We start from the raw sequence: 10,883 nt of genomic DNA, 5'->3' as shown, positions 1-10,883 counted from the left end.
ATGTGGAATGAATCTCCCGGAGCAATTATAACTGACCAAGACCTTGCAATTTGTAATGCCACTAAAAAAGTTTTTCCGCATACACATCATCGATATTGTCAATGGCACCTTGGGCTTCATGAGTGCGAGCACCTAAGTTCACTGCAATATGCTCACCCATCATTCAATGAGGACTACAATATGTGGGCTAAGAAATGTAGAACTATTGAAGAATCTGAGGAATATTGGAACGTGTTGTGTGAGAAATACAAGCCACATTATGAAGAACCTTTAACAGATTCTCAAAAAAATATTATGAAGTCTTGGAAATGGATTGTGAACATGTATGAAAAACGACATCATTGGGTAAAGGCATACCTAAAGGATACATTTTTTGCAGGTAAATCGTCAAATAGTATCAGGTATTTACAATTTAAATTTCTTTAGTCAGATTTATAAGTTTATCTAATCAGGACTGATACAATTTTTTTGCAGGAATGAAGTCTCTCAAAGAAGTGAAAGTATGAATTCGTTTTTTGATGGTTATGTCAATAGCAATACTCCGTTGTCTGACTTTGTTGATCAATATGAAAAGGCAATTGCTAGCCATCGCGATACAGAAGAGAAAGAGGATTTGATATCAATGACAACCACCCCTGATTTGACAAATATGCATAGCTTGGAGGCTCATGCTGGAAAAGTTTATTCTCGGAATATATTCAAATTATTTCAGAATGAATTTATGCAGATTTTGCATTGCCAGCACAACAAAAAAGTAGTTACAGGTGTCGAGATGGTGTATGCTGTAACTTTCAAGCCTCATAATAGGTCACACACTGTTAAGGTAAATATTTCTATTCAGTTTTTCAAGTGTTCATGTGCTAAATTTGAGACATGGGGTATTCTTTGCAAACACATACTATATATCATGAAGCAAAAATTAAGATTAAAGATCATACCTGCTCAATATATTTTGTCGAGATGGACCTTAAATGTGAGGCATACAACCAGTTCAACGACCAGTAGGAACAATGATGGTGCACCTGGTTTGAATATAGATTGCAGCACTAATGAGGTAAGTTCTCTTGAAGCTTGGACATTGCGAGGTGATAGAAAGGGAAATAAAGATGTGGTGGGAAAAAGTTGACGAGATTGAAAATAAACAAATGCCACCACCAGTGTCCGTAAATGTAGATGATTTTTCAGAGGCAAATAGAACGGATAAAAGCCCTCAAGAGACGATGTTCAATTTCACAATCAGCGATCCTATCAAATGCAAGACGAAAGGTAGACCACGTAATGCTCACGAATCCCTACTGGAATGCAGCAATCTCATGATTTGAAGCAGAAAATAATTTGTGGAAATTGTGGTCACAGGGGGCACTACAAGAGTACATGTAAAAGTAGTAAACAATGATTTATGTAAAGTACTCTGTTTCCTTGTTTTTTAATTGCATAAGTTCTTCTCAACTTTGATTTGGTTTCAGTTTTTTTATTAAAATTAAGTTCAATAAGTCTGATGTGTATTCTTTCTGATGCTGGAATTGTTAACCGGGAAATGTGCCTCAATGGCAGGGGATAATGCTGGCTATTGTGGTGTAAGGGATAAACAAGGTTCTTAGATATGTTTAGTGACAACTAAAACTTTACTTCCTCTGTTACATGATACTATAAATCACACTCAAAGCATGATTTAATAGCATTTAAAGTTAACCTGCAACTGAAAGTAGAACTGCAGAGGCATGATTAAAGCAATATAGAATCATATACTGAAGAATGAAACCAATAACATTCTTATTATCTCATGTTTTTCATTTACATTCGGTATACGAGGTTCCAATCCGGACTTTGGTAATAGTGAAGGCACTGGGTAGAGTCACACTAATTTTTAAGGTGTGGAGAGTCAAGAACTCAAAATGCCTGGAATCACATGCACTTCCAATTGCATGCAACATTCTGTCTTTTGTTAGTAAACGATTGTTTAATATTGCGAGCGAGAAAATTAATGCACACTTCGGATTTCTAGTTATAAATCTATAGCATACTACATTCGACTAAACCACATTGGTACCAACACTTCTCATAGTTTGATAAGTAGAGAAAAAGAGACGACCTATGTTTATCAACATGATATGAGTCAAGTAAGCTTCACTCCCTGTAATGAAACAGGTTCTAATGTTCACGGCATCTGGATTACGTGTCCGTTTTCTTAAGGTATGTGGTTAAGTGTTCCATCTGAAAACTTTTTTTTTTAACTGCTAGAACTCAACTATTATGTCTGTGCGGGTAGGTTTGGGAGAAGAGAGTGGATACAACACAGCTGGTTCTTATGAAATAAGGTGCTAGCGAAGACGTGATATACATATATAAGCTCATGCAGTAACTACTTTTCTTTAAATAATTAAAAAAGGCAACTGCTCCGTGTTTGTTTTAAAACGTCCGCTGGCATTGTCGTTTTAACCTCATGTAAGGCACTCTTATATAAGGTTAATCTGACCTCCATTTCTCTCTCTCTCTATATACATATATATATATATATATATATCATAATTACTATTAATTCTAAATTTTATACATCATCACCTCCAGGTTCATTTGTATTGTACAGATTGTTGAGTACTTCTAGTGCCACCTGGATAATTTCTTGTTGTGTTTTTCTCGCATCTCGATGGTCAGCAGGATGAGAAGTCTGCTCAGCTTCTACAGCTTCACGTGCTAAAACACGGACCTGCTCTGGTGTGAGAGAGAACTGCTCAGGAGTGAGCGTCTCATCAACTACTCTCAATAAGAAGTCAACAAATCATCTTGTATGCGGGTCACTGCAGAGCTTCCTTCCCCTTTCTGGGGGGTGGTGCACGTTCCTCAGGCCCCGTGATAATTAGATCATTTTATTAACTGATTAACCAAAAATGATATGAAAGGGCTAAAACATGCAAAACATAAAAAAGATAGCATAAATATGAGAGGCACGGAGCCGCGGATGTCCAAGAATCGTGTTCTTCTTAACACCTCTCAATGCCTCTATCCAAAACTGAAGATGTGTGCTCTTAGAATCAATACCTTTCTTCGAACATATAGCAACATAACGCTCCTGAAAATAAAAAATTAATTAGTATATGTATGAGTGTGTTGAAAAGTAATAGTGGTCAATAGATATGTTCCCAATCAGAGCATAAAACACTTGTAACTAGAAAGTAACCATCACAAGCAACATAAGGACACACTTGTTTCTAGTGGACTGTTGTAACTGAAGCAACTATTATAGTCATTCCTTATTATTCTAGGAACAAAATTAAATATGATCTTGATCAGATACATAATTTTTAGATTAGGAAATCACAACATATATGTGTATGCCTACTTACTGTCTTACTATTATTCTTATGAACCAAGATTTAAGCCTACAAGCAATAATACAGTATCAAGAACAGATTTGGATCCTTCATTCACATACTATATGTGGAAGGTTGTACACAAGTAGTATAACTGGCCATACTGAGTATATTGTAGATGTAGCATTACTGTATGGGAGGAATCCATCAGTTGCAAGACCAAGTCTGACATTACAAAAATCTGCTACAAAATTAGGATACATCTTGTCAAATTCTTTCCATTCTTCTCCATATGCAGGATGACTAAGAACCCCTTCATCCACAATTTTGTACTTGTGATATTTCATATGCTCAGCAGTGCGGGTTGACATGTACAAACGCTGAAATCGAGGAGTGATTTTAAAGTATCTTAATACCTTCCTCAAAATGGTATTGTTCCCCGCATGTGTTGCAGCTTTGTATCGACTCAAGTTACAAAACTTACAATTATACAAATCTTTATCATCACTTAAAACAACATACAATCATTCTCACAGGCATGTATATTTTCATAAACTCAGCTTCTTAACCATCTTCTTGACATCATAATAATTGGAAGGGAGCTTATGCCCCACCGGGAACACGTCCCCAAGTAAAAGGAGCAACTAATCAAAGGCTTTATCACTACATTGGTTACGACTCTTCCAATGTAGTAATCTTGAAACAAACTTCAATTGTGTGTACTTGATATTGTCCGGATATATTGGCTCCCCAACATTGTTCACATTGTCCAAAAATTTAGTTGCTTGCTTTTTCGAGTTCTCGGGAATGTAATTCTCCTCTTCCAAAGCGTCCGGCCCAAAAGCATCCCTCAACATCTCATATTCATCATACACATCTTCGTGATCATTCATTTGTTCATTTCTCGACCCGCTAGATTCGCCTTAATAGTGCCATTTGGTATAACTCTTGAGAAAACCGGTTGCATAAGTGAAACTCGACATCGGGAATATTGAGTTGGTGTAATTGATCATTTCTACATGTATTGCATGGACATCTAATAAGAAGATTTGGATCATGAGATTCCTTAAAATTGCTTCTTGCAATTGCCAAGAAATATTTAAAACCCTCATCATATTCATCCGTAAATCCATAACTACTGGAAATTATTCATCGAGTGATCCAACTTCGATCGTAAGACATCTATATATGCATGAATAATATTCATATCAATATCAATATGCATATAAATAAAAATACATACAAACACAAATAAAACACATGTAAATATTAAATGATTCATATTAATGCACATATAATTAAACTATAGAAGAATAAGAAAAGATTTATCATATACTTACATTGATTCAAGTGATAATGGTCGTTGTTATGTCATATTTTGTGTAAAATCACAAGGAGAAGTATGGTGTTTTGAAAGAGAAGTGGGAAATTAGAAAGGGGCAGTAGTGATTATTCAGACCAACTTACGATGGAAAGAGCTCATTCCATCGTAAGTTCATTTAAATATATTATTCTACAATGGACAAGTTAAAAGTGGCTGGTGACATTAAATTACGACGGGAAATCGTAAATTACAGCATTAAAACGGAACATTGATATAAACTAATACGACGAAAAACAACTTTCCGTCGTAAGTTTCAGCGCTCAGCGAATCCGTCGTAAGTACCCGTGTTTGTTGTAGTGAGTTGTCGTCTATTTTCATGTATTTGAAATGTGTCATTCGTAATAAAATTTATAAGTCATTCGCTGATTCTGTTTTCTCCAAATTTTTTCTAAAACACATTTGCATATTACAGTAGTTTTGATTTATAAATTACCAATAACATTTTTACAATAACCCCATCTTCCACAATCTCCCTCCATGTAACCTTATTCCAAGCTCATGACCGGTCAACTATTCTAAATTAAGAGAGACCATTTAGACAATAGTACTTCATGTAAACATGTAGAATTTCATTTAAATTCATGAGCATTTTCTTGAAAAAACTTATTTCCACTCCATGCCCATCATATTTTCTATATAAATGACAACGAACTTGTGACGAGAAACATTGTAGAGATGCCATCCATCTATCTAATTGAAAAGTCTTTTCTCAAGAAAAATGTTAACTTAATAATCAATTATGTAACTGTAAGATTTATGTCCACTCATCATGTCTTTATGTTCTAAAAGATGGTTTTTGAACTAGATTTAGATTCTTGGTTCCACTTCTCTATCATGACCAATTTCTATCAAGATAGATGTGCATATTACTACTCTTATATCCTTTCTTTTTCTCAATCATTTAAACACGCAAATCATTTGTGGACTCCTTTAGTAAAGTTATTTATCAAGTATGAACCAAATTTTAAATCTTTAAAATTGCTCTTTTTGATGGCGAAAATGATGTCTGTGATTTATAACTTGATCATCATTTAAATGCCATATCTATACTCCTTTAGTAATTGAAAATTAATAAAAGTTATGGACTAGAACTCAAACCCAATACGCTTTAATGGTCTCTTTTTTTATTTTAATGTCTTTGACATGTGACTTACTTCAATTCTAATCCAAAATATGTCTACTATTTACTATTTTCCTATTATGAGTATGAGTGAGTTTGTAGTACCATTCATCGGTAGTTTCCTAGAATACTAATTTGTACGTGATTTAGAATTTTAAACTTCAAACCTTAAATCATTTATTGTACCCTTTGAATCAATTTTTAATGTATGAACCTTAAATATAGTATCCGTCAATATTGTATGGTAAATGATTAATGTAGTTCTTCATATATACTATGAACATTTCTTGTTGTATAATATATCGGTCATGCCGTTAGCAATATTTCACTTAGTATTTGTGATGTAATGTAATTAAAAAACGATGAATAACAGTGAACAACTCCTTTCCAATATTATTTTTCCTTGCCCTATTTGAGTGTCACTCCCTACATTCCTAATAGGACTGAGCATATGGGCACATCTAAATGTGAGATAATAAATTCTATTTAAACTTAATTTGAAATAAAAATCAGTTAATAGATATTTGTATAAATACAAAATAAAAAATACATATATATTGGATTTTATTACATATAGATACCATTCCCAAATCATTGTGATATTTTCTGAACTCATTTATAACATACATGTAAAATGAGTATAATTTTTCGGGCCCTTTAAATTAGAAGCCCATTGGGCTTGTTGCACACATCATCTAGGCCCTCAATTAACCTACATAATAAGGGGTACTACTATGTGATACAACTAGCCATTTAACATCTCTCTAAGAATTGAGCTTTTTTTTTGTTTTCCCTGCCTTGTAGATCTAAGTAATTCGAGTCTCATGTAAGTATTCTCTACTCTCTTCTTACTTTGCAATGATATTATTTATGAGTGTATGAATGTATTTTATTGTTGTTTGAATTAAGAAATGAATATATCATTAGGCACTAACACTTAACTTGAATTATACAACTATTTACAGCAGCTATGGATTTGACAAAAGGAAATGAAAATGGGAACAAAAATTGTGAAGACAAAGGGAAAAAGAAGTCAAAATCTCCACCTATATGTCCAACTTTAACTGTACCTCTATCCTTGCAAGAGATCAAGGAAGATTGGTACGGTATGTCAGGACAGACTACAAGGTCTTCTAATAAAAGACCTAAAAGTGTTGAACAGAATTTGAAGGTATGACCTTATTGTAGTAATTGATTGTGTTTTTGTTGATTATTTGTTTTCTTATTTACTCTCTTGAAGATCTTAAATTTGATTTATACTTTAGAAAGATTCTGAATAAAATCAAATTAGAGAATTTAGATTTTAATATTTTGTATTAATTTAAGTTTATATGCTTATCACATCTCTTAATTTATTTATTTATATGAGATATACGGGCTTGTATTTAATTATAAATTAATTTATTTACAAATTTATGTGATAAGTGTTGAATGAAATTGATATGATACCAAAAACTTACGTCATCAATATAATTTTTATTTATTTTCTAAAATTGACCAATTATTTCTTAATAGTGTCCAAAATATTTATAATACCATTATTCTTTAAAGTTCAAAACCAAATCATTTGAACAATACTATTTATTCGTCTTCTCAGTGAAATAAAGATAGATTTGTACAATTATTTACATTCATTTTAATATTATTAACTAATGTTTTGTTCAATATTTGTTTCTTAATTGTAAATTACAATAAATAATTTATTAAATTCAACGACATATATTCTCTTTGATGGTGAAAAACTAATTTATCATCAAAATTGTTCATGGTTCTTATTAATGGTGCTAAATAATTTTAAGATATTGTGTATGAAATAATATGTTCCTTTCACTACTTATTTCTATGTGATATGCATATATGTTTATATGATTTTTAATTAAGATTCATATTTAAGTTTTAGTTTTGAATAATATATATGTTTGTGTTTGCAGAAACTTTTTCCCGGCACAATGCTACACACTATAAGGCCTGAGGATTATGAGGTTAAGAAGTGAGGGAATGGTGATATATTTATATTGTGTCTGATGGTGAAACTAGTGAAACTAGTTGTTTTGTTCTTATGTTAAAGAATATTATTAACTTTTTTCTTATATGTGTTGGTTTGCTACATTGTTCTCTTTTTATTTAAGGAATTGCATGTTTAAAAGTTGATAATATCTCTTAGGCATAAAATTTGATTGTCAAAGGGAGCTATGGTGTAGTAAAACTTTTCCTGCCATTCCATGAGGCTTTTCTTATATCAACTCTAAGTTAAGTCAAGTGTTTAATATGTGAAAATTATTTGCTGTGAATAGTTTTCTTAACGACGGAAATTTTAGAAAAGTTCATGTAGTTCATTCTTCTTCTACATACAGTAATAGCACATGATTATTTTGTGGATAAAAAATATGGCATGATTTTTGTGGACAAAACTTATCACCTGCTTTTTTTTATTGTGCATACTTGTACGGCCTACTTTGATTTCTAATACTAATAAAAATTAGTATATGGCCATTTTGTTTAGTGTAATGTTCTTGGTGTAGTAATGTTGGCAAAGAAATAAGTGAATAGGCTGTACAATATTATACTTATTAAGTCTAGCGAATACAGTTGCTTGTTATCAAAGGCCAACAATCATGATTGGTTTTGGCATCCTCGTCTCAGCCACGTTGACCTTAAGTCCTTAATGCCATAGTTAAGATGGTTTCAAAATAATTTGTGCATACATTACATAATTAAGTTAGATCATCCTAAGGAAGTGTACACGGGGTGCCTAATTTTTAACACACAACAAAGTCCTTTCCAGGTTAGTCGAGTTTCGGTGCTAAGGAAGTATTGGATTTGGTACATGGGGACATATGTGGTCCGATCCCACAAACTATATATTTTTAACACACAACAAAGTCCTTTACTAGAAATGAAGGATGAAATGTTTGAAGCAATTAAAAAAATTCGATGGAGCACGAGTGTAGGATGGTCCTCATAAGAGACTAAAGGTTTTCACAGTAAATAGATGAGGAGAGTTTTACTCCAAGAAATTCATAAATGATTATGAATAAAATTATACCACAAGACGATTCACGGCACCCTACTGACTGGAGCAAAATGGTGTCGTAGAGTGATGAAATAGAATGATAGTTGAAATGGAACTAAGTTTGTTAAAGGTAATGCAATTTGTAATTCAATTTATCTTAGGAACATGATGTGCCTGGAGTTACACCATATGAAGTGTGTTTTTGGAACAAGCCATATATCGGACACATTCATATATTTTGGTGTGTAGTATATATGAATATACCAAGTGTGAAATTGAAGAAACTAGAGGACAGAAGTAGAGCAGTGATTTAACCCATGAAAGAGCATGGAACAAAAGCTTATAGAATGTATGATCCCGAGGTAACACGTCTATATTAGTAGAGATGTTGTGTTTGAGGAGAGTCTTGGATGTGGAAACACGATGAAGAAAGTCAGACAAATCAGATGGAGACGTTTGTTGTATTTGGTTCTGGTATGGTACAGACTAGGGAGAGTGAAAAAGGGAGGAGTCTGATACTGCACAAGACAGTTACTTTGTAGAATCTGTACATAAATGGCGTTCATCTACATTAATCTCAGAGTCTGAATCGAGTATTAAAGCTCACAACTACAGGCCTCTCCAAGATATTTATGCTACTAGAGTGAGGAAGTTGCGGCAGCAGATGATGATCTTCTCATGGGGGGATGAACCTAAAGACTATATGTTTCTTAACCTAAAGGATTTGTTACCAAGGAATGAGCATTGTGTCTACAAATTATATATGTAAAGCTTTGAATGGGCTGAGACAAGCGCTTCGCACCTTGTATGTGAAATTGAAGAATTGTTTAGAGAAACTAGGTCTTGTAAGGTGTCCTTTATGAGCATGCAGTGCATACCAAAAGGATTAGAAGCAAGATGTTAATTATTAGAGTCTATGTTGATGATCTATTAGTGACTGGTATGTTGGAATTATATTCTAATAATCTAAACTTCGAATAAATAAATTAGTATAACCACTAATTGTTTTATTAGTAGAGGATAATTTAGAGAAATTGTGGAAGAGTATTGGATTAGTAATGAGTAGTTTTTGTTGATCTAGGAAGTAGTTAGTAGTATCCTATTCTGTTTCTACCACCTGTGGGTGTGTGTTTCTGTTTATTCAGCATGTAATCATCAATGTTAAGCAATGTTGTAGTATATTTTCTTTCTCCAGTTTTCATACATATATAAACAGTTTATACATTTTTATCTCTACACTTGGCATCAGAGCGAGGTTTTGTTGTTCCGCCGCTAGGCGGTGGTGAAGCCGTCGCTAGTGGTGGAGGCGCACAATAAGTGTCTGACGAGGTAGTTTCAGGAAGGCGTTGTAAAAGGATGGTGGCAAAGCTGCATATGTAGTATGTGATGCATGTGTAGTATGGGGCAACCGTGAAAGATGAGACGATGCCTGAGAAGCTTGTTGAAGGCAAGGAAAGAGCAGTGGGCGGATGCTTGTTGTTGTGGTGATGTTGCAGGTTGTCGATACATGAGTACATGTGTTACATGTATGTGTTTGGCCTGGACATATTATAGGAGAAGAAAGATGTAAGCATGATGAAGAAATAGAGGAAACTAAATGACGTAGGAAGAAGATGATGGTGATTACATTACTTATTACGCCAACTTGGTGTAACTGAAATCATTATGGTGCTATACGAGCAACAAATTTTAAATGGGAAGAAAGTCATACTGGCTTAGCTAAACGGGTTGACGAAGGTGTTGTAGAATACAACATTATTAAGCCACACGGGCTGATGAAGATGTTGCCAGAAGGCAAAAACAGAATAGCCATACGAGCTCAGTTTAAAAGGCTATACGTGCCAATAAAGAAAGTCAGATGGGCACCGAAGAACTTGCCAAACGGGCATAGAAGATAAGTTTAGATTAAGGGGAGATTGTTGGAAATATATTCTAATAATCTAAACTTGGGATAAATAAATTAGTATAACCACTAATTGTTTTATTAGTAGAGGATAAGTTAATTAGAGAAATTGTGGGAGACTATTGAATTAGTAATGAGTAGTTTTTGTTAAT

The 10,883-nt window shown here is 33.5% G+C and overlaps 1 protein-coding gene across 1 annotated transcript; it reads left to right on the top strand.

Annotated features, from left to right (window-relative positions):
• On the top strand, positions 1 to 1,126 carry LOC135149403 (protein FAR1-RELATED SEQUENCE 5-like). The gene is made up of 2 exons (XM_064085106.1): positions 1 to 401; positions 475 to 1,126. Exons 1-2 carry the CDS (start codon positions 1 to 3, stop codon positions 1,124 to 1,126), a joined length of 1,053 nt encoding a protein of 350 aa, XP_063941176.1.
• The last annotated feature ends 9,757 nt before the right edge of the window (positions 1,127 to 10,883 follow it).

The sequence above is a fragment of the Daucus carota genome, chromosome 9, assembly GCF_001625215.2.
Source record: "Daucus carota subsp. sativus chromosome 9, DH1 v3.0, whole genome shotgun sequence".
NCBI classification, from domain to species: Eukaryota; Viridiplantae; Streptophyta; class Magnoliopsida; order Apiales; family Apiaceae; genus Daucus; species Daucus carota.
Note: the sequence above shows the minus strand (reverse complement) of the source record. Positions and strands in the feature narration are given on the sequence as shown.